Source organism: Salvelinus sp. IW2-2015, linkage group LG17 (assembly GCF_002910315.2).
Source record: "Salvelinus sp. IW2-2015 linkage group LG17, ASM291031v2, whole genome shotgun sequence".
In the NCBI taxonomy this organism is placed as follows: Eukaryota; Metazoa; Chordata; class Actinopteri; order Salmoniformes; family Salmonidae; genus Salvelinus; species Salvelinus sp. IW2-2015.
The window spans coordinates 12,703,515-12,729,013 of NC_036857.1; the positions used below are offsets into that span (position 1 = coordinate 12,703,515).

Sequence of the window (25,499 nt, forward strand, 5' to 3'; positions counted from 1 at the left end):
AAATATGTTATTTTATATAGATCATTCAAGCACTCTGATTTCCCTCAATTACTACCCACATTTCATGACAACAGGCGTCCACAAAACAAGTTGTCTTTTCAAACCCATTTATCATCGCAGTCTTCGAGAGAAACACTCTTTTCCCACCACTTTGATACAGCTACACTCTTAGAATAAAGGGTTATTTGCGGGGGGATAGGATTCTACCAAGAACTGTTTTGATCTGAAGAACGTTTTTAAGAAGACAAGGGTTCTTTGTAAGGCAAAGGGTTCTACCTAAAACCTTTAATAGGCCGACTACACCGGGAGCGTCGTGTGCGCGAGCGTTGCAAAATAAATGTAGGAATCTATGTTATTCAATTATTGCGCCCACACTGCTCGCGCGCGTCAACGAGCATCTGCGTTGCCAAGGGCTAAAATAGAAATCATTCCTATTTCTGACGCAGATCACACTGCAAGTCCTGCCTCTCCCATCTCCTCATTGGTTTATAGAAGCAGGTACCCACGTGCCATCTCCTCATTGGTTATACTCACGTGGGTGATTGAAAGACGAACTTTGTTGCCGGTCGTCGTGGTAATACTATGAAAGTTTAGATGCCAATCACCATATAAGTTCAAAGATGAAAAAGCCTGGAAGGAGGAGAGATGACTAGAAACGATTCGGTTGACCGTTTTATGTGTGGATTAATTGTCGGAGTGGAGGACCTTGTGCATTTCAGGTAAAATAACAACTCAATGTTTATATCCCAGGACAAATTAGCTAGCAACAGCAAGCTAGCTAAATAGGACAAATTAGCTAGCAAGTGCAAGCTAGCTAGCTAAATTGCCATACATGTTTAATGCTTTTCGACCTGTCTCCAAATTAATGTAATTGGTTCAGAGTTTGTTTTGATATTTTAACCTGCGTGTCGTGATCGCGTTTGGTGCGGGGGGACAAAATACATTTATGCACGATGGCGCACGCGCGCAGTTGGTTTGGGTTCCGTGTTACACGAAACTGAATGCAGGTTGCAGGTAAGGATCCAACCCTTTTTTTTTTTTTTTTCGCCTAAAAGGACATACCCAAATCGAACTGCCTGTAGCTCAGGACCTGATGCAAGGATATGCATATTCTTGATATCATTTATAAGGAAACACTTTGAGTTTGTGGAAATGTGAAATTAATGTAGGAGAATAAAACACACTAGATCTGGTAAAGGATAATACAAAGAATCAATTTAAAAATTCTGTACCATCATCTTTGAAATGCAAAATAAAGGCCATAATGTATTATTCCAGGCCAGGTGCAATTTAGATTTTGGCCACTAGATGGCAGCAGTGTATGTGCAATGTTTTAGACTGATCCAATGAACCATTGCATCTGTTCAAAATGTTGTATCAAGACTGCCCAAATGTGCCTAATTGGTTTATTAATACATTTTCAAGTTCCTACTTGTGCACTCTCCTCAAACAATAGCATGGCATTCTTTCACTGTAATAGCTACTGTAAATTGGACAGTGCAGTTAGATTAGCAAGAATTTAAGCTTTCTGCCCATATCCGATATGTCTATGTCCTGGGGAAATGGGTGCAAAGATCCTTTAGAGGTTAACAATTCCTAACTCTGGATTCCAATAGGAATCACACATCACTTTGCAAGCCAGCATAATGTGACTTGCAGGCCTGATATGGCAACATCACTATGTTAGGGTATTATTAGCCCCTCAAATAAAGGCCTTACGATATATGTAATGTATTATCATAAATAATGCAATTGTAAAGGCTAATAAGGCTGTTGGAACTGCTCATTGCGGGTTCTAGGAAGAACCCTCCAAAGATAAAAGAGTTACTTAGCCCCTTTTTTTCTAAGAGTGTACAACCGGAAGTTAATTTTTTAGCAGGTTAGGAAAACTTACGCAGTAGGTTGGGAGAATTAACTTAGCAGGTTTGGAGAATTAGGTTAAGGCTAGGAAAAGGGTTAGGGTTAGCAAAAATGCTCTCCTAACCTGCTATGAAAATCCCTTCCAGTCGCAGCTGTATCAACGTGGTGTGAAAAGAATGTGTCCCCTGTCTTCATATGTTAACTACACATTCACTATTTATTTATATAATAATAACTCAATTATTACATTTAATGCAGCAATATACACAATATATATTTCCCCTCAGTCAGACTGCATGTAAAACAACTATACTGCTGGCAATGATAAACAAAAGGGTCATCTTGGCTTTCTTACAGTATGTGTGGTGTGAGGTAGTAGTTAAGCCATTAAGCTTCTGTAAGTGCTCAGAGCTAAAAGGTCAGCAGAAATACAAGATGGGTCAGGAAACCAGGAAAACAGCAGCATAAATGTTTTGTGTCTGTGTTTACGAAGTAGGATCAATATTCATAACCGGATCTGTATTGATGAGAGTCTCGAGCTGTCGTTGAGGTATTGATGAGAGTCTCGAGCTGTTGTTGAGGTATTGGATGCAAATGGGCAGTAAAAGTGTCATAACGTTTTGTTGACCCTCTTCGCTTCTTAAGTGCCGTAAACAGCTAATGATGACTATTAGTTAGTTAGCTAATTACCATATCAGTAGCATTACTAGCGTGTGAGACAATCATACTGTGTAAGGGTGAGTGGGGTCAGTGATAAGGTACTGTATTTACAGAGCGATGGTCTGAACTTAACTTTTTGGTCAACTAGATGATATGGCTCTTAAATCAAACAATTTCACAGCCGTTTTCCTTTTCATTTGACACAATCTTTCACTCAGTTTGTTAATTCCCTTCTCTTTTTAATAACATTGTAGATAGAATCTTATATAATATAAACTTTATTTATATAGCACAATCCATATGGTATTTCCTGTATAGTATACACAACAACATTGGTTTAACATTATCTAGAAGTAAGTATGAGGCCCACCTGATAGAGGACGACACAGAAGAGGAACAGCACAATGTAGAGGATCTTGTAGACCATCACCTTCCCGGAGAAGCTGACCACAAAGAACATGGAGCAGCAGAACAGGATCCAGTACTTCACCAGGGTTCCCTTGACCACTGAACCTAGCATCTCCATTATGAGGGAGGTATCACCTTCATCCGCTAAGGGAGAGGAGGAACACAACATAGAACTGGTTCAAAGGGTCAAACACCTCTGTGGGTTAGAGCACTGTTAAGTGAAGAATGTTACAGACACCTGGGTACAATATCATTTTCATTTCTAATGCATTTGTTACTGTATTAGAGAATGTGAGTTTATCAGTTTGAATCCATAAAGTATGCATAAAAGGAGAAGAGTCCAGACGTGGTAGCACTTTGACTTCATCCAGAGACTCTTCTGACTCCTTCAGATCCTGCTCTTCCTGTTTCTCCTTCAGTTGTTGACGGAACAGAAGCAAGAAGCTGAAGGCGTAGAACACCTTGGCTCCCAGGTGGACGCAGGGTGCTGGGTAACTGGCCATGTCAAAGTCTACCAGCACGGCGTGGGCTAGGTCAGGGTAAAGCTCATCCCGCCGCAGCCTCAGACTGCTCAGGAAGGCAAGCAGTAGCAGCACGGTGCCGTACACTGCCAGGAAGGGTGCACTCATCATGGCGTAGCGCCGACGGTCACGCATTATCCAGATCAGACACGACCACACCAGCAGGGCAAACGTCAGCCAGCTGTTATAGGTGATGCTCCACACCTGAGGGGTTGAAGGAACACAGGACACAGGGGTACCTAGTCAGTTGTCCAACAGAATGAATCAGTGAGGTGTGGGGGGCTGCCTTAATCGACATCCACATCTTCAGTCCCCGGGGAACAGTGGGCTAACCGCCTTGCTCAGTGGCAGAACGACAGATTTTTACATTGTCTGCTAGAGGATTCCATCCAGCAACCTTTCGGTTACTGTCCCAATGCTCTAAACACTCGGCTACCTGCCGCTGACACTCTACACATCTTAAATTCATTCTTAGAAAAATGGGTTCCAAAAGGGTTCTTCAGCTGTCCCCATAGGAGAACCCTTTTGGGTGCCATGTAGAACCCTTTGAGGAATGGGTTCTACATGGAACCCGAAACAGTTCTATCTGGAACCAAAAAGGGTTCTTCAAAGGATTTTGCTATGGGGCATCTGAAGAACCCTTTTAGGTTGTAGATAGCACTTTTTTCCCCTAGTGTAGTTATATAACCATGTTTATGTTACAGAGATGTGAAGGTAATTGATCTCTATTCAGTTTGACTTTTAAAGGAATTGTTTTCAGAAAGTTAATTGTTCAGGGACTAAAGTGGTTTACCATCATGATGATGAGTGCGCTGACGTAGCTGTGCTTCATGATGAACAAGCCGAACACAACCAGTCCACTGGGGCCAGGAGGGGTGGGAACAGTCTCTGTATCACTCATAGACACCTCACTCCTCTTCTTCTCTTCCTCACTCATCTCTTTCAACTCCTCTGACTCTGAGAGAGGAGAAACAGCTGGAAGAAGGAGTTTAGAAGAGTTTCTATTCCATATAATTGGCATATTTTAAAACTGTGCCGTGTCAGTTTCTACATTAGTGAGGGATATTTATTCAATATCAGTTAACTACCATTTATTCATGACTGGGTAAGATCAAAATATTCAAGTGGATATAAATAATACGGTGACACTTTATTTGGATAGTCCATCTGTAGATTCTCTACAGACTATCAGTAACATTTACACTATTTACTAATCCTAACCCTAGCTCTAACCCTAACCTTAACCTTTAATCTAACCCTAAACTTAACCCTTACCTTTATTCTAAACCTCACCGTAACCCTAACCGTAACATTAGCAAGCAGTTGCTCATCAACAGATAGTTATGCATCTACAGATGAGCATTCTGGACTATCCAAATAAAGTGTGACCAATAATACTTCCCATACATCATCTACCTTGTGAGGGTGCCAAGTCTATTCCTTCATATTGTGGTGGAGGGTAGCAGTTTGTATATCCTGCCGCTGGCCCTCCCATCAGTGACCCCATCTCCTGTCCTCTCAGATCATGGCATGATCTGCTCATCAGTAAAACCATTGGCTGCAGAGGAAAAACTGTTTACTATGAATTTTGTCTTTGAAGAAAAGTGATGCACACCACATTTACAGTGTCTAACCCGACATTTAAAGTCTCTTTAAAGTAGTTATAACAACAAGACTTTGGTGTACATTGGGAGAGCAGAATGTACATTTACATTTACATTTAAGTCATTTAGCAGACGCTCTTATCCAGAGCGACTTACAAATTGGTGCATTCACCTTATGAAATCCAGTGGAACAACCACTTTACAATAGTGCATCTAACTCTTTTAAGGGGGAGGGGTGGGGTTAGGAGGATTACTTTATCCTATCCTAGGTATTCCTTAAAGAGGTGGGGTTTCAGGTGTCTCCGGAAGGTGGTGATTGACTCCGCTGACCTGGCGTCGTGAGGGAGTTTGTTCCACCATTGGGGTGCCAGTGGTGGAACAAACTCCCTCACGACGCCAGGTCAGCGGAGTCAATCACCACCTTCCGGTGTATGTAGTTCATGTACCTCCTCATCTGGCATGTACGCTTCATCATCCGTACTGGTCAGTAGCTGTGATAGACAAAGAAAGACAACTGTTCAAGAAATGTGTAGAGAATCTTGTTGGTAACACTACAAGAGGCTAGATTGGGAAATGTAGAATATTTTAACACCTCCAATCTGTCTCCTGAGATGAATAAGATCTTGGAGAAGCTGGGGGGATCCTCAAGAGCTTCTACTGGACTCTCAGACTTCTCCAGAGTTTCCTGGCAGAAATACACAGACAGCACCATGAAATGACTGACACACAATGAACACCTCCAATAAAGCATAAACCAGCAGCTTAAACCCCATTTTTCTTTCATCAACAAGTCATTGGCTGCATATGAAATGGCACCCTATTCACTGTATAGAGCCCTAGCCATATAGTAGTGCACTATATAGGGAATAGGGTGCCATTTCGGACACAATCAATAACTTAGGCCTCTTAGTTGCATTGGTGCCTCAGTCTTAGTTAAAGTACCTCCTCCTCCTCAGTGAGGTTGACCCACTTGTGCAGCAGAGCCACCAGTGTGTAATAAAGGAGCAGCAGCACCATGGGGTTGGTGAAGACAGGCCAGCTGATGTCTGGCTGCAGACCCAGACTGTATGGCTCAGTCTCATTGGTTTGGATGACCGCTGTTATACCAAACAGCCTGAACAAAATCAGAGAGGGATGCACCAGATCGGTTAACAAACAATATTCACAGTGGATAGATGGCATGTATCAGTTTATGAAATTTAACAGGGATTTGTGTATGTCTGTGTCCAGTGTAGTAGAGTGTGTAATTATTTTCTATTTCGACAATATTAATAAATACAATACGTTTTTCAGTGGCTGGGTTTCAGCCTGCAAACCAATATGGTAAAAAGGACTGTGTGTATCTGTACAGTCAGTGTCCAGCCAGTATCCTGTGATGCTACATCCTGGTCCCATGGCCCTACCTGGCGTAGATATCCTGTGGGGGTATGATCTGTTGGGCCAGGGGCAGCTGGTACAGGTAGAGGCTCAACAGGTGACCGGCGCTGAATATAGCCATCATCACACAGAGGGTACCGAAGAGCAGCAAGCTGACGGAGTGGAGAAAAACCCACCACCACACCAGGCCCAGGAACGTCCCGAAATACACCACTGAGGTCAGGGAGGGCAGAGCAATGCCTGGTACATGGGGATAAGGACCAGTCAAGGGGAGAAAGGAGAAGATTATAGTAGTGTGGGGGAGCAGATAGTAAATGAGTTGTCTTAATTTGGCTGGGCTATACAGCGGAGAAGGCTGAGCCAATGCAAGACTGAGTCTGGCTCTCAAGAATAGTACATAAGAGTCCAAAGTGACTTCTTTGAATGCAATGAATTAGATTACAATCCACAGCAAGGAAAGGAAAGCCTTTTGAGATGTACCTGCCAGCCCTAGTAGTATGGTGACCACTACTTTCCCTGCTGTGTTCATGATGGCGGACAGCAAGAGGCGCAGTCCAAGGGAAAATGCAATGAACTTCTGGACAAACTGAGGAAGGTCTGCCGGCACCGCTATGCTTTCATCTGAGCTGTCATAAGACGAGCCGTCTGTGACTTCACTGCCAACCTCAGACTCTGAGTCGGACATCTCCACATCCTGCTTGTCAAAAGAGCACTAGTTTGACAGACATAACAACATTTTATTCAATCTAAAGGAGTTCCATGTTCATACCACTAGAGAAGAAGTGCTGAAATACTGCATTAGAAGGTGATGCGCCTCACCTTCAAATTCTTTACAACATATTGGCATGTACGATGTACATTTCTAACGCTCTCATTTAAAACAATAATGGTTCAACTTCTGTGTACTGTGAATTGAACAAAAGAGGCAGATGAAATTGGCCATGTGCATACCTCAGGGTCAGAGGGTGCGATACAGTTCTGGTTAAGTTGGGGCATGGGGCGCAGCAGCTTCCTGATCAAGCGCAGTATGAAGAGCTCTGACAGGAAGAGCCCCAGATCAGGGGCTAAGAGACGCACAATGTTCCCTGCATCCACCAAACTGAACCTGGGGACACAACACACAACAAGTGATTAACAACACCCACATTAGAAACAACACCAAAGTCACTTTTTAAAAAGTAAAGAAAATGTTGCCCTACCGTACAATGCCCAGATGGTAGAGAATATTCTCCCAATATTCGTTCTCTGTTGAACAACAAATAGAAATCAAGTCTCGTCTTATCAGCAAAATTCCAAAGCAACATCCGCCCTCATAAATATTTTCTTGAATGAGTAAGTTCATTATACTCTCCGTGTATTAAAATGCTAAAACAAACATCTGTCTCTCCTTTGGTTGCTGTCCAGCAGCATCTCAGAGTATTTGTTTTTAGTAGCTCAGTGAGATGATAGCGACTGGTGTTATCTTACCATACTGAGGCACGTAGGCAAAAGTGATCTGCATGAAACACTGGAGAGCCAGAAACGTCACGCTGGTAGAACAGATGAGCAGCAGGAACTTCCCTGTTTTTCCTTCAGAAATAGAAGACCAGAGACACAGATTACTGGGGGGAGAATAGAAGAGAATGGAAACTTTACTTTAAATTTTTGTGAGAAATAATATGTCTTTCTTCCTATTCCCTACCCCTCCAAGACACATACAAGGTATTCAGATCAGCCAGTCGGTATTCTGTTATCATCCACAGGGGGGTCACTGGCAGGTAGCCTAGTGGTTAGAGCATTGGACTAATAACCGAAAAGTTGCAAGATCAAATCCCCGAGCTGACAAGCTAAAACTCTCATTCTGCCCCTGAACGAGGCAGTTAACCCAGTGTTCCTAGGCCGTCATTGAAAATAAGAATTTGTTCTTAACTGACTTCCCTGGTTAAATATTATTTTATTTTTAATTACAAAATTAAACTGCATGTAATTAGGCTGTTACTTTTAATGGCCTTTTTTTACTCCATTTTCCCCCATCTTAATGGCTGAGGATAGTGGTAGAGTCTACTGTGAGAATGCAGATACCATAGGTCTCTGTACTTACAGAGACATAGTGAGCTGAGCTTACTAAACGAGGATCGTCACATTCTGCCTTCCCAAAGGATGCCTAACAGCAGTATTTAAACCACAGTTATTCTGTGTCTTAAGAGCAGTTTCTGTGATTGATAGTTTAATAAAGTAGGCTTCATGGATCTTGATTCCCCTGAACAGCAGAACAAATTCAATCAAAAAAAGATAACAGTTGTACTTAACAAAGACATTTGGTTTCAGTTTATTTGTGTGTGTACATCGAATAGGTACCGTATCTATGAAGACAAAGATTTATAATGCTCTTTGAAATTTGTATGTCTTTTCTTTATATTAAGGGGGTGTTCTTGAAATGTTAAAATATTCAACTCCAACAAAAGCCAACAATTTCCTTTGTAGGCAATAACCGAACAGAACAGAGCAGTAAGACATCAGTGGCATATTAACAGAGGCTGACCCCTATAATTAAGAGAGAAGAGTGAAAACAAGGCCTGGTGGAATGGTGCAGCATTAGCTGAGCCAGCAAATGGGCTTCCGATGCCCGGGTTTTTACTAAAAGCTTTGTTTCATTTCTGCTCTACTAAGTGAAGGCCGGTCAATTCTGCTTCAGTATGATGTGTTTAATCTCTGCACCCCACCCCTGACCACTCAACCCACGGGTGGTGTTATATTAGCAAGACAAAGATTGAAAAATTATCAACAAAGCTTTTAAAGAGAAAAAGGCTAACAGTCCAGCATGCAACCATCTCGCAAACGCTGACACCACAACATTTCATTCCACTACAGTATGTAATTAGTAGGTTATACATTATAGATCAGGCCATACTGGCTACATCCCTTTACAAAGTATATGGCCAATCTTTTAATTCATTAACTTTATTGATAAACATACAATAGAATGCACACACATGTTTGTATGTTGGTCAATATGAGTTGAGGAATCACACAAACTTGCACACACAACACACACACACACACACACACACACTGCAACACGCTTAGAAAAAAGGGTTCCAAAAGGGTTCTTTGTGGAGAGATAGGGTTCTACCTAGAACTGTTTTTATCCAAAGAACCATTTTTGGAAGACAATGGTTCTTTGTAAGGCAAAGGGTCCTACCTAGAACCTTTAACATCCTATGATGATTGTTTGAAAGGCAAGAAGGGTTCTTTGGAAAGCAAGAAGGGTTCTACATGGAGCCATATTACCCAGCATGCTCTATTGTGGGTTATTTTCAGAATTGTTTGTTTTAATATCTGTGTTTTTGCATGTACATTGATTGGTTGATACATTTTATGCTACACAAAGATAAATAACCTTTTTTTTAAACTAATCCAATCTGTTAGTACTTATTACACACAACTTATTATGCCTGTTACTGGGATTGTAGTTCCAGTTTAGATGATTGAGGTAGTCTCAGTATTCAATCTTCCCTACCCTGGCATTCATTCTGAATGCAGGTTGCGGGTGATAAAAAGTTCCCCTTGTTGGATATCCTAACTCTGGCTAGATTCCAGTAGGAATTAGACATCTATTTGCAAGCCAGCATAATGTGACTTCCAAGCCTGATGTGTTAGGGTATAAGCAGGCCCTCAAATAAAGGCATTTTGATATACATTTAACATTTAAGTCATTTAGCAGACGCTCTTATCCAGAGCGACTTACATGCACCAACCGATATATGTAATTATTGTTATAAAGAATTTTATTTTAAAGGCTAATGAGGCTGGTGGAACCATTCATAGACGGTTCTAGGAAGAACCCTCCAAAGATAAAACGGTTATCGGTAGAACCCTTCATAGATGGTTCTAGTAAGAATCTTTAGACTATAAAATGGTTCTTGGTAGAACCTTTCATATAGGGTTCCAGGCAGAACCTTATACAGGGGGCTCTATGAAGAACCCCACATAGAGGGTTCTAGGTAGGAACCTTGCAAAGGGTTCTACCTAGCACCAAAAAGGGTTCCCCAATGTGGACAAACCGAAGAACCCTATATGAGTGTAATTTAACACTATTCTGGAAATAATAGACAGGCAGCCCAATAAACATGAACATTAAAATGATTTGTCTCCCAAGAGCCACATTGATCAAACATGGTATTTATTAGCAAATATTAAAACCTATAGAGGACCCTGTAGCATAGAATAAAATACAGTGTAACTTGGAATAAAATGTGCCTTATTGTTTATAGTCTAAAACTTGAGGTGCCATTTCAGACCAAGTGGTGTTCCTCTGAGCTCTTACCTTGCATGGAGGTGAGAGAGGGGTTTGGCAGCAGGGGAAGGGTGAGTAGAAAAAGGAAATACACCACAGACAGACCATTGTACCGGAAGGATGACGCTATGGAGAGATAACAAAGATTTTACATGGATGTTTATTTGTATGTATAATATAATATCTAGGTACATCCTGTAATTTTTTTATTGGGTGCTGTATTTTATGTGATTGTTCATTATGTTGAGTCCATCTTATGTAAAATCCAAAAAAGCACAGTTGAAACAGAAATTAATAATTAATCAACAGCTGCTAGAAACAAATATCCTACTGTTTTATCCATCAAAGAGAAAGGGCATTGGTAATAGAATGCTCTGATCCATTGCACCTACTAGTACAAAATGCATATGTGTTGGACTGAACAAAGCCCCATCACACAGTAAACAAGTAGCTAGCTAAAAAACAATGCTGCTTACTGGTCACACCACATTTTATTGCCAACAATGGCAATGAAACTGACAACAAAATCATGGATTCTAGTTTTAACTTAACATTTTTAATAATACAAAACACTCAAATGAAGGAAAGTATAATTTAATGAGTATTATATTTCTTTGTTATTGAAATTACTTGGAATATTGATTTGCTTTACTTGATGGTGAGGTAGAAAATACACTTAAAAAAAATACAATTAACATGGAAAATGTGTCTTAAAAGTGACAGGCAAAAGTTTCCCTGTTTGTTTATGTTTCCTTTCTTATACAACAGCTAAATACATCATAAAATGATCTGCAATAATATTTTGGTCAGAGTTGATTTTGTATCCTTGATATAACATTAAGAGAGGCATGGCCAGTTGTCAACATGTGCCTTTGGAATACTCGGAAATTATGTCATTTGAGGGCAAAGTGAAAATTCCACAATCTGAAAAGTTAAAAGTTATCTGATTTTAGCGCACAATTACACACATCTCTGAACTCACATGCTCAATATTGTACTGTTGAGAACAGAACAATACAATAAACATACTATTCAACAACTAAAACATTTTATTTCCCATTACAGTTTTACGGCACAATTTACTCAATGACTATATGATCACATTATTACAATGTTTCTGTGTCCACTCAAAGAGTTACCATCAGGGGAAACAAGAAATAATGGCTTAATCTGCGCATTCCCCCAGACAACATGTCTCACATACATTATTTGTGCTTTCTGTAAAGCATCCAAAATGGTGTTTCTAACAATATTCTTTAAGCACTTCATAAAAGCAAAATCTCTCAATAGAACTGGAAAAACCACTGCTATGACGTAAATAACTAACAAGTCCACCATCCTGCTATATTATTACCTGACACTTGAATTGTTAACTTATATTCTTCCAAACCCAACTTACCTGCAAGCAGAAGAAGAGGTAGTACTAAATTATAGAGTATCCCCACCACAATATCCCCCGCCATGTCTCCTTAGCATGTGAGAGACACCCAGCTCTCTGATCAGACTACTCTCTGGGCTGCCTGTGGCTGCAGGTAACTCCCATCCTCTGACACATTTCCCTACTGCAGACACACTGGCTTGAACAGTAGAATCCCAGACCTCAGCACACAGACAGACAGGACTGGACTGGAAAGACCAGGCACAGTGATACATTGGAAGAATGATCGCACTCAGCGGTCCTGATTTAGAGGAGCCTCAGTCAAAATGAAAGGAAGTTCCAAGACAAGAGGAGCAAGAACTAAATGGAGTTTCGTTGGTTTTAGATGCAGATGTGTGACTCCCTTCCTCTGTCTCATTTTGACCCCCCCTTTCTCCATCTCTCTCTGAGTATTCATTAGGCAGAGCAAAATCATACACTTAGTGATAGATGTGGCTAGACTATTTCACTTTGTGGCCATTTGTTGGTATTGTCAATTACTGTTACAGAGACCAAGCTATACAATACAAATAAAATATGGGACATTGATGTGTTTTTCACACATTGTCTTTTCAGCTCTTGACCGGCCCATGTACTTTATTGCGTCTCATCATCATTGTCTGCTGGTGAGGGGCAGACAATGGCCGTAAGGCCATTAAGAGCCAGTGACTGCAGCAGCAGCTGTCACGCTCGTTGAAATGAGTCGACCAAGGCGCAGCGTGAATAGAGCTCCACATATTTTTTATAAACTGAAACTCACCAAAACAAAAGAATAAAGCATAAACGAAACGTTACAGGTGTGCGCACTCAGGCAACTCAATGTAGACAAGATCCCACAAATACCAATGGGGAAATGGCTACCTAAATATGATCCCCAATCAGAGACAACGATAAACAGCTGCCTCTGATTGGGAACCATATCAGGCCACCATAGAAATACAAAAAACACCTAGATGACCACCCAAGTCCCTATCACGCCCCAACCAACACAGAGGAAAAACAGCTTACTATGGTCAGGGCGTGACAGCAGCGCATGGTGAACACAACAAATTGTCTGAGTGGAGAAACTAGGCTACACATCCAGTGTATTTTTTTTTTACTAAGGACATTTATTAATCAGGTCATTCAATTCAATTAACGTGCACCTTCAAATATTGGAGTTCTAAACTAATCCAATCTGAGATCAACACTGAGATCATGGAATATGTTATTGAATATGAAGAGAACTCACTGAAGGGGCAGACTGCCAATTCTGGCAAATGCCAGATGGACGGGTCCATCTTTAGCCCAGTGGGCCTGCCCGGGCCGATTTTTCTGACTCAATAATAGAGCAGGTCTAGAGTACCTTCAAAGTAAATCAAGCATGGTGTTGATACTGTAAGCACATGAGAAGCTCTGAGGGGAAACATTTCACTGTTAGTCAATGATCGGAGCAATAAGGAATAATTGCAGTTATCGCAGGGATATTTATCAAGCTATAGCAGGGTGTATACAGATGTAGGAATTTAATTTGAGCCAGTTTGCTACAGCAGGAAAATAATCCTGAAGCAACAGGAAATGTGAATTATCATGTGGATTATAATTAACAGACATTTTTGTGGAGGTTGATACATTTTTCATGAGGGTAAAAGAAGTAGGAATTTTCAAAGTAGAAATTACAAACTTTGGAAGCCTTTTTAAAACTCAAATACACTACAAGTTTGCATTTGCTGCTGTGCAGTGCAGAAAAAAATTATCAGCAAGAAAAGAGTGATCAAATTAAGATCCTACATTTGTACTGTAGGTGTTCCTTTTGTCCAGGTGGGAAAGGGCAGTGTGGAGTGCAATAGAGATTGCGTGGATCTGTTCGGGCGGTATGCGAATTGGAGGTTGTCCAAGGTGTCTTGGACGATGAGCTACAACCAGCCTTTCATAGCATTTCATGGCTACAGATGTGCGTGCAACGGGGCGACAGTCATTTAGACAGGTTACCTTTGGCGTTGAAAATGTCAGTGAAGACACTTGCCAGCTGGTCAGCGCATGCTCTGAGTATGCGTCCTGGTAATCTGTCAGACCTATAACTCACATTTCTATGTGAATTTGGTTGGGTCCATATTGCAGCTTTAAAGTAACTGTCCAGTGTTTCGGTGCTATTAGTTGCCGGGGACTTTAATGCAGGCAAACCTAAATCCGTTTGAACTAATTTCTACCAGCACGTCACATGTGCAACCAGAGGGGGAAAAAAACTCTAGACCAGCTTTACTCCACACACAGAGACGCCTACAAAGCTCTCCCTCGCCCTCGATTTGTTAAATCTGACCATAATTCTATCTTCCTGATTCCTGAAAACAAGCAAAAACTGAAGCAGGAAGTACCAGTGACTCGCTCAATACGGAAGTGGTCAGATGACGCGGATGCTATGCTGCAGGACTGTTTTGCTAGCACAGACTGGAATATGTTCAGTCTGTGGCATTGAGGAGTATACCACCTCAGTCATCGGCTTCATCAATAAGTGCATCAACGACGTCATCCCCACAGTGACCGTACGTACATATCCAAACCAGAAGCCATGGATTACAGGCAACATCCTCATCGAGCTAGAGGCTAGAGCTGCCACTTTCAAAGAGCGGGACACTAATCCGGAAGCTTATAAGAAATCCCGCCACGCCCTCAGACGAACCATCAAACAGGCAAAGCGCCAATAAAGGATTAAGATTGAACCCTACTACACCGGCTCTGACACTCATCGGATGTGGCAGAGCTTGAACTATTACGGACTACAAAGGGAGACCCAGCCGCGAGCTGCCCAGTGACGAGAGCCTATCAGACAAGCTAAATGCCTTTTATGCTTGCTTCGAGGCAAGCAACACTGAAGCATGGATGAGAGCACCAGCTGTTCCGGATGGCTGTGTGATCACGCTCTTCGTAGCCGATGTGAGCAAGACCTTTAAACAGGTCAACATTCACAAAGCCGTGGGGCCAAACGAATTACCAGGACGTGTACTCAAAGCATGCGCTGACCAACTGGCAAGTGTCTTCACTGACATTTTCAACCTCTCCCTGACCGAGTCTGTAATACCTAAATGTTTCAAGCAGACCACCATAGTCCCTGTGCCCAAGGAAGCGAAGGTAACCTGCCTAAATGATTACCGCCCCGTAGCACTCGGTACCCATGAAGTGCTTTGAAAGGCTGGTCCTGGCTCACATCAACATTATCAGCCCAGATACGCTAGACCCACTCCAATTCGCATACCGCCCCAACAGATCCACAGATGGCGAAATCTCAATTGCACTCCACACTGCCCTTTCCCACATGTGAGAATGCTGCTTATTGACTACAGCTCAGTGTTCAACACCATAATGCCCACAAAGCTCATCACTAAGCTAAGGACCTTGGGACTAAACACCTCCCTCTGCAACTGGATCCTGGACTTCCTGATGAGCCGCCCCCAGGTGGCAAGGGAAGGCAACAACACGTCTGCCACACTGATTCTCAACACAACAGTGGTAGGCCTGATTACTGACAATGAAGAGACAGCCTATAGGGAGGAGGTCAGAGACCTGCAGTGTGGTGCCAGGACAACAACCTCTCCCTCAATGTGAGCAAGACAAAAGAGCTGATCGTGGACTACAGGAAAAGGCAGGCTGAATAGGCTCCCATTAACATCGACGGGGCTGTAGTGGAGCGGGTCGAGAGTTTCTTGTTCCTTGGTGTCCACATCACCAACGAACTATCATGGTCCAAACACACCAAGACAGTTGTGAAGAGGGCACGACAACACCTTTTCCCCCTCAGGAGAATTAAAATATTTGGCATGGGTCCCCAGATCCTGAAAAAGTTCAACAGCTGCACCATCGAGAGCATCCTGAACGGTTGCATCACCACCTGGTATGGCAACTGCTCGGCATCTGACCGTTAGGCGCTACAGAATGTAGTGCATACGGCCCATTACATCACTGGGGCCAAGCATCCTGCCATCCAGGACCTATATGCTAGGCAGTGTCAGAGGAAAGCCCAAAATATTGTCAAAGACTCCAGTTACCCAAGTCATAGACTGTTCTCTCTGCTACCGCATGGCAAGCGGTACCGGAGCGCCAAGTCTAGGACCAAAAGGCTCCTTAAAACCTTCTACCCCCAAGTCATAAGACTGCTGAACAATTAATCAAATGGCCACCCGGACTATTTACATTGACCCCCCCCCATTTGTTTTTTACACTGTTGCTACTCGCTGTTTATTATTTATGCATAGTCACTTTACCCCTACCTACATGTACAAATTACCTCGACTAACCTGTACCCCCGCACATTGACTCGGTACCAGTACGCACTGTATATAGCCTCGTTATTGTTATTTTATTGTGTTACTTTTATAATTTTTTACTTTAGTTTATTTGGTAAACATTGTCTTAACTCTTTATTGAACTGCATTTTTGGTTAAGGGCTTGTAAGTAAGCATTTCACGGTAAGGTCTACACATGTTTTATTCAGCGTGTGTGACAAATAAAGTTTGATTTGATTTGATTTCCAGATTTCTTTGAAATATGACCTATAATTAGTTACAATATAAGTGAAATAGTTTTGTTTCCAAACATAAAAAAATAAAACAGCTCTTCTGTGTTGGAATGGTGTGGGCTTATATCGGTAATAAAAAATATTCAGGCGAGTATACCGCTGATTGGCCAGCTCATCCTCCTCAGGAGGATGACATCATCCTTTGTGAGGACATAGCAAGCATTTTTTAAATGATCTGTTTGAGATACAAGTTTGAGGTCAGGTTTTTGAAGTGTTTTTTCTTGAATTTATGCTTTGGCCACAAATAGGAATATATGATGAGTCAACAATATTATTTGGGTATGAGTTAACAGCATGTGAGATTTTCACTGGATAGTTACTTTAAAACAGTAAATTGTTCTCTCATTCTCATGGCAAACTGAGATGAGCTATAAAATGAGCTATAAAACAGCACATTTTTGTCTCTGCCCCATGGCAAAACGGGGGTGGGAGGCCTTCCACTTATCTTTCCACTTATTGTTTTTTCAGAATACCCCTTCAAATATCCCTAAAAATACCTCTCAAAAGAAGCATAATACTCATCTCATACGTATATACCGTACTCTATACCATCTACTGCATCTGCCATGCCGTTCTGTACCACCACTCATTCATATATCTTTATGTACATATTCTTTATCCCTTTACACTTGTGTGTGTGTGTAAGGTAGTAGTGTGGAATTGTTAGGTTAGATTACTGTTGGTTATTACTGCATTGTCGGAACTAGAAGCACAAGCATTTCGCTACACTCGCATTAACATCTGCTAACCATGTGTATGTGACTAATAAAATTTGATTTGATTTGATTTGATTTAATATGCCATGTCAAACTGTGAATTGAAGGAAATGAGTTTTAAAATGTTCATCCCCTCAATATCTCCACCGAAATGTGGTCCTTGTTTCATAGCTTGCTTTCATCTCCCATAGAATCCTACTATTTTAGGTAATCTCCCATTTAAAGTAAGGTTTTCATTTATCACTTACATGCATTTTGCTATATAGTAAGCAAACAGTAGCGTCTTTATAAATTATTCAGTCTAGAGATACTGTACCTTATCAAGATTTAGAGTTATTCACTTACCGTGAACTTAACTACATCCTGAAATAGTAATCATGTTATAAACCAAACTACGGGGTAACATAATCAACTGTGTTTGAGTGGCCGCTCCGGATCAGAACAAGGCCCGGAGGTAAAGTCTTTAACCAAGGAGAAATCCACTCAATTACTCTCCGAGGAAGATTTAAATTGATTACGCCAATGAGTGCTGAGCATGCAACTAATATTTAATTGACAGTGCAGTTAAAAGTGCTGTGAGTAGACTGAGAGAACTATTAGTGTATGTGGAAGGAAGCAGGAGGCCAATGGGCCATACAGATGCCTGGGTTACTATAGGACTGTTGGGAACTGTCCCCTGGACACAATAGTCACTCTTAGGCATAAGAAAAAAGTAAGAGTAAGTAGCCTTGTCCAAGGTAGAGTAAGTAGCCTTGCCTCTTAGAAAGAATCATATCATTAAACAATTATTTAACTGGAAAGGGAAATGAACAAAGTATAATGTACACATTATTTACAGTGCCTCTTCCAATGTATTATATCCAATGCATTCGGAAAGTATTCAGACCCCTTCACTTTCTGCACATTTTGTTACATTACAGCCTCATTCTAAAATGTATTAAATAATTCCCCCCCTCATCAATCCACACACAATAACCCACTACTTTGTTTGTAGCACCTTTGGCAGTGATTACAGCCTTGAGTCTTCTTCGGTATGACGCTACAAGCTTGGCACAGCTGTATTTGGGGAGTTTCTCCCATTCTTCTCTGCAGATCCTCTCAAGCTCTGTCAGGTTGGATGGGGAGCATCGCTGCACAGCTATTTTCAGATCTCTCCAGAGATGTTCGATCGGCTTTAAGTCCGGGCTCTGGCTGGGCCACTCAGTCTGAGGTCCTGAGCACTCTGGAGCAGGTTGTCATCAAGGATCTCTCTGTACTTTGCTCCATTCATCTTTCCCTTGATCCTGACTAGTCTCCCAGTTCCACACAGTATGATGCTGCCACCACCATTCTTCACCGTAGGGATGGTATTGGCCAGGTGATGAGCGGTGCCTGGTTTCCTCCAGACGTGACTCTTGGCATTCAAGCCAAAGTGTTAAATCTTGGTTTCATCAGACCAGAGAATCTTGTTTCTCATGGTCTGAGAGTCCTTTAGGTGCCTTTTGGCAAACTCCAAGCGGGCTGTCATGAAGTGTTATAATGGAGGAATACTTTGACTTTCAACTACAACCCTGGAGAAAGTGATATTACACTTTTACCTTTGTTAATGGGTTGGTCGCCATTTGATATCTCCATTGGCTACCCATTGCAAAGGTTCTCAGGTGAAGACATGAAGGTGTTTCTATGTCTAAGAGGAAAATAGTAGTAGTAAGTAAAACTTCAAAGTTAGTTCACAGAACACAGAGTGAATTAGGTTAGCACTAATCTCACTGGGCAAAAACTGGTTCAATCAATGTTGTTTCCACACCATTTCAACCCAAAAATTCAAGGTGTTGAAATTGAATCAATGTGGAAAACTGATTCGATTTGCAAAAAGTAATCAATGTGAAGGAATTTCTTATTTTTTTCACCCAAGTTTGAACTTAAATCCAATCCAGGGTGACATTTTTGGTTGAGTTCACATTCAATTTATGTTAGTTGACAACTAAACCAAATGTCCATCAAAACTAGGCGTTGAACTGACGTCTGTGTCAGTGGGATCGTTCCATGAATGTATCATGACATGAACTGGATCATTTCACTTACACCACTACTTACATAGACTACTTATGCCTGTTCATAAATCCAATGTCATCCATATGGACCATAAAACAGCAATATGAACGCTTTCGGTAAAGTGTTACGGAAAGGGACTCCCATCTGTTCTGCTGATGGACCACAGTTCCTAGGAGAGTTTCTCTAATTGACCCCAACGCTACAAAGTCGAACAGATCAGCAGCATCAGCATGCCCCAGAGCCTACCTTAACGCCCAAAGGATTACCATATCTTACTGGGCTTTTAGAGCCTTTCAGTAAGTATAGGTCCACTCAGGAGCTTATCATGCACTCACCACCAGAGAAGTCCATCTACACTTGCTCATGTTTGTAGGGTTATCATTCCAAAATTGTTACTGGTGAACATGGTAACGACTGTGTAGCGCTACTTCCTGATCACCTGTGTGCCTATACATGTGACCAGTGACCTATGACCCAAAAGTGTGACCTCTAGTCAGTGGTGGAACAAGTACCAATTGTCACACTTGAGTAAAAGTAAAGATACCTAAATAGAAAATGACTCATGTAAAAGTCACCCAGTAAAATATTTGAGTAAAAGTCTAAAAGTATTTGGTTTGAAATATACTTAAGTATGAAAATTAAATGTAATTGCTAAAATATACTTACAGTGGGGAGAACAAGTATTTGATACACTGTCAATTTTGTAGGTTTTCCTACTTACAAAGCATGTAGAGGTCTGTAATTTTTATCATAGGTACACTTCAACTGTGAGAGATGGAATCTAAAACAAAAATCCAGAAAATCACATTGTATGATTTTTAAGTAATTCATTTGCATTTTATTGCATGACATAAGTATTGGATCACCTACCAACCAGTAAATTCCGGCTCTCACAGACCTGTTAGTTTTTCTTTGAGAAGCCCTCCTGTTCTCCACTCATTACCTGTATTAACTCCACCTGTTTGAACTCATTATCTGTATAAAAGACACCTGTCCACACACTCAATCAAACAGACTCCAACCTCTCCACAATGGCCAAGACCAGAGAGCTGTGTAAGGACATCAGGGAAAATTGTAGACCTGCACAGGGCTGGGATGGGCTACAGGACAATAGAAAAACAGCTTGGTGAGAAGGCAACAACTGTTGGCGCAATTATTAGAAAATGGAAGGAGTTCAAGATGACGGTCAATCACCCTCGGTCTGGGGCTCCATGCAAGATCTCACCTCGTGGGGCATCAATGATCATGAAGAAGGTGAGGGATCAGCCCAGAACTACACGCAGGACCTGGTCAATGACCTGAAGAGAGCTGGGACCACAGTCTCAAAGAAAACATTAGTAACACACTACGCCGTCATGGATTAAAATCCTGCAGTGCACGCAAGGTCCCCCTGCTCAAGCCAGTGCATGTCCAGGCCCGTCTGAAGTTTGCCAATGACCATCTGGATGATCCAGAGGAGAATAGGAGAAGGTCATGTGGTCTGATGAGACAAAAATAGAGCTTTTGCTCTTAAACTCCACTCGCCGTGTTTGGAGGAAGAAGAAGGATGAGTTACAACCCCAAGAACACCATCCCAACCGTGAAGCATGGAGGTGGAAACAATTCTTTTGGGATGCTTTTCGCAAAGGGGACAGGACGACTGCACTGTATTGAGGGGAGGATGGATGGGCCATGTATCGCGAGATCTGGCCAACAACCTCCTTCCTCAGTAGAGCATTGAAGATGGTCGTGGCTGGGGTCTTCCAGCATGACAACGACCCGAAACACACAGCCAGGGCAACTAAAGGAGTGCCTCCGTAAGAAGCATTTCAAGGTCCTGGAGTGGCCTAGACAGTCCCAGACCTGAACCCAATAGAAAATCTTTGGAGGGAGCTGAAAGTCTGTATTGCCAGCGACAGCCCCGAAACCTGAAGATCTGGAGAAGGCTGTATGGAGGAGTGGGCCAAAATCCCTGCTGCAGTGTGTGCAAACCGGTCAAGAACTACAGGAAACGTATGAACGCTTAATTGCAAACAAAGGTTCTGTACCAAATATTAAGTGCTTTCTTGATGTATCAAATACTTATGTCATGCAATAAAATGCAAATAAATACTTAAAAATTATACAATGTGATTTTCTGGATTTTTGTTTTAGATTCTTCTCTCACAGTTGAAGTGTACCTATGATAAAAATTACAGACCTCTACAGCTTTGTAAGTAGGAAAACCTGCAAAATCGGCGTGTATCAAATACTTGTTCTCCCCACCTGTACGTCTCAAAAGTAAAATTATTTCTAATTCCTTAAATTAAGCGAGCCAGACAGCACCTTGTTTTTATTTATTTACAGATAGCCAAGGGCACACTACAATCAGACATAATTTACAAATTAAGCATTGTGTTTAGTGAGTCCACCAGGTCAGAGGCAGTAGGGATGATCTCCTGATAAGTGTTGATTTGGACCATTTTCCTGTCTTGCTAAGCATTCAACAATGTAACGAGTCATATTTCATTAATAATGTAGTTGAAGTAAAAGTTGTCAAAAAATATAAATAGTAAAGTAAAGGTACCCTGTAACGAGTGCGCTGGGAGTCGGGAAGCAAGTTCAGGGAGTGAATAATTTAATAAATGAAAACATAATACAAAACAAGAACACTAACAAAGCACAGACATGAAACTGAAACAGAGACGCCTGGGGAAGGAACCAAAGTGAGTGACATATAGGGCAGGTAATCGGCTATGAGCTTATGGGCAGAGTAATCGGCAGGTATCGGCTATGAAAAGCCAACTGACATTTATTCCTGATTATTATTGACCATGCTTGTCTATTTATGAACATTTTGAACATCTTGGCTCTCTCTAATCCTCTCTATTCCTTCTCTCCTTCTCTCTTTCTTTCTCTCTCTCGGAGGAACTGAGCCCTAGGACCATACGTCAGGACTACCGGGCATGATGACTCCTTGCTGTCCCCAGTCCACCTGGCCTTGCTGCTGTCCAGTTTCAACTGTTCTGCCTGCGGTTATGGAACCCCTACCTGTCCCAGACCTGCTGTTTTAATCTCTTAATGATCGGCTATGAAAAGCCAACTGACATTATTCCTGATTATTATTGACCATGCTTGTCATTTATAACATTTTGAAACATCTTGCCATGTTCTGTTATAATCGCACCCGCACAGCCGAAGAGGACTGGCCACCCCTCATAGCCTGGTTCCTCTCTAGGTTTCTTCCTAGGTTTTGCCTTTCTAGGAGTTTTTCCTAGCCACCGTGCTTCTACACCTGCATTGCTTGCTGTTTGGGGTTTTAGGCTGGGTTTCTGCTACAGCACTTCGAGATATTAGGCTGATGTACGAAGGGCTATATAAAATAAACTTGATTGATTGATTGTAATCAAGGTGGTGATTGGAGTCCAGGTGATGTGTCATTATGTGCTGACGCGCGTAACGATGGTGACAGTGTGCGCCATAACGAGCAGCCTGGTGACCTAGAGGCCGGAGAGAGAGCACACGTGACAACCCCAAAAAAACGACTTAAGTTGTACTTTGAAGTATTTTTACAGACAAACTGTTACAACACAGACACCAATCAACCACATATATGTAGGCCAAAATCTCTCCTTACAAGTCAAATGCTTTTGAGGTGGTGAATTTACAATTTGAAGTCTACAATGTTCAGACATAAATTGATTGTTTCTCAACCATATTTCTCCTAAAGTCAAACGCTTTTAAATGTGGTGGAATTTACAATTTGAAGTCTATACAATGTTCAGACATAAATTGAGTTGTTTCTCACACCATATTTAAGTATAGATTAGAATAGTCAAATCTTCCATAAACTCTCTGACAAAGGGATTGTACATTATATCATGGAATCACTGGATAAGGATAGAAATAAGGTTTTACCATATTGCTGAAACTGTATTTGTACTCAATAAAGCGTGGAAGATGTAGTAGTGTATGATATTATAGCTTAATTTATACCTTAAAACCAAGTTATTACTGCCCTCTAGTGCCCAGAAGATGTGACAGCAACAGAGGCTAAAACCATCACAGATCTCTAGGGCTACAACATTATCACAATGTATGGTGACAATGGCATGGAAGTCATGAGAATGTTGATAAAGTGAACACCAATACATCTTTAGAGCATAGAACATACCAGATGGTCTCATTTTAAATGACGGAGTCCAATCACCACCTTCCGGAGACACCTGAAACCCCACCTCTTTAAGGAATACCTAGGAGAGTGATAAAGTAAATCCTTCTCACCCCCCCCCGCGCGCCTCCCGACACAGCGCGAACGCCCAGCCCCCCCCCCCCCCTTAAAAGATTTAGATGCACTATTGTAAAGTGGCTGTTCCACTGGATGTCATAAGGTGAATGCACCAATTTGTAAGTCGCTCTGGATAAGAGCGTCTGCTAAATGACTTAAATGTAAATGTAAATGTTAAATACCTTTCAAACCACTGGGGATGATGAAAAACTATATATTGAGATTTTGAGTCAAAACTGAGAATATGGACAGGGAAATATTTGATGACATTCTATATACAGAGAACTGTCCAAATGGAATTCCAGGAAGATATTAAATAAAACAATCCAAACAATGACAGTGACACACCCAAGAGTCCCATTGGATATCCAAATACAGCCCATTAAATGGATTCATAATAGAAATCATGATTCACATTCAGACTTGGAGATCTGACATGATAAAGTCTTACATTGTGGCATAGGAAGGCTTTGTCATGTGGGTAAGAATGTCACCCAAATTGGACAAATGTTCTATCCCAAATGTAGCCTACGCTGTATTCCATCAAAGCATACAGTTGGGATTAGAATAAAATTGGGATTATAATTCAGAATTATAATTCTATAGTTCCATTCTGAAGTGGCAGAACTCAGCCTATGTAACCCCTGGATATACAGATGTAGACTGTACGAGATTGATCAGTGCTCAGAGCATTCTATTTCATTTCCAGTCCAGTAATAAACAATAAATTATAATTCACAATTGAAAAAACACCCCTGTCTACTCAGTACCAAAAATGACTACCAACATCAACTAGGCTAGGCTAAAGTCCTATGTCTCTGCAGCATAAACGAACCTGTTTGCCCATGAGATGATTAAAAACATATATATAATAAAAAACACTGGAAACATATATTCTAAAATCAATTGGGTAATATAGTGCCACTGCGCGTCAAAACATAGGGAAATGGAAAGGACCCAGTTATTCGAGTGGCCAGTGCTGAGGGTCCCAATCTACCCTTTCATTGAAGAGGGCGCCGTTTTCTCCGCAGAATTTCACCATGCTGACGTTCTGTACAATCATGTGATGAAGCTCTGGTCCTTCCCAGAGTTCAATGTGCGCTGTTTGCCCCACCCCATCTATTCTGCTCTGTCTATCTCAATGTGCTATTCCCGGAGAAAAAGGGGAAAATAATACCTTCAATAATTGGTTATTCCCGTGTTTTATCTCCCACGACCAGCCCAGGAGGGAACTGCCGTCATAGTGGAATGTGTTATTACAATCCGCGTTATATTTCTGAATGTATATGCACATGTAAGCTCTACCTACCATTCGAATTCAAAAGAAATATGCAAGAAACTGGAAACATTCGAAGGATTTTTGTATTTTCTTCGTGTTTAGAAGAATCAGAACCCATTTAAGAATGTGTTGGGGACTATCAAAGCGCTATTAGGAACCTTGCTGATGTGAGTAGGGGTACACATTTCAGCAACAAAAGAAAAAACAGAGAAGGCCCTTTGGATTGAGAAAAAACAGCAAAGAACAGCCATCACAGAAACGGGGAAAAATCAGGAAAATTCAATTATTTCGGGGATCTAAACTGAAAATCGGACTCACAGTTTAGATCGAGGATCATCTTATGGATATAAAAGGAGTTGAATGAAGACGGAAGCAATGGAAATATTACACATGTAGTTCGTTAAGTGTAGCCTTAATATAGTTTTATTTCTCTAGTTTATCTATAGGCTATGCGTAGAGAAATGCCGTTTTAAGGAAATACACAGAAAATACGCCTTTCCCCAAAATATGTTTATTATAACTTTTGCCAAAAAGATCCATGTCAGTGTA

At 41.4% G+C, this 25,499-nt stretch overlaps 1 protein-coding gene across 1 annotated transcript in view; it reads right to left on the reverse strand.

Annotated features, from left to right (window-relative positions):
• The window catches only part of LOC111976875 (piezo-type mechanosensitive ion channel component 2-like), a 34,664-nt gene extending 22,495 nt beyond the window's left edge, over positions 1 to 12,169 (reverse strand). The window contains exons 1-13 of the mRNA XM_070448171.1: positions 12,106 to 12,169; positions 10,737 to 10,832; positions 7,898 to 7,999; positions 7,630 to 7,675; positions 7,382 to 7,535; positions 6,911 to 7,127; positions 6,457 to 6,670; positions 5,996 to 6,167; positions 5,646 to 5,738; positions 5,475 to 5,544; positions 4,243 to 4,424; positions 3,275 to 3,653; positions 2,891 to 3,072 (exon numbers count right to left, since the gene is read on the reverse strand). Coding sequence (XP_070304272.1) covers positions 2,891 to 3,072; positions 3,275 to 3,653; positions 4,243 to 4,424; positions 5,475 to 5,544; positions 5,646 to 5,738; positions 5,996 to 6,167; positions 6,457 to 6,670; positions 6,911 to 7,127; positions 7,382 to 7,535; positions 7,630 to 7,675; positions 7,898 to 7,999; positions 10,737 to 10,832; positions 12,106 to 12,169 — 1,971 coding nt within the window. The remainder of the gene's footprint in view (positions 1 to 2,890; positions 3,073 to 3,274; positions 3,654 to 4,242; positions 4,425 to 5,474; positions 5,545 to 5,645; positions 5,739 to 5,995; positions 6,168 to 6,456; positions 6,671 to 6,910; positions 7,128 to 7,381; positions 7,536 to 7,629; positions 7,676 to 7,897; positions 8,000 to 10,736; positions 10,833 to 12,105) is intronic.
• Positions 12,170 to 25,499: the final 13,330 nt, after the last annotated feature.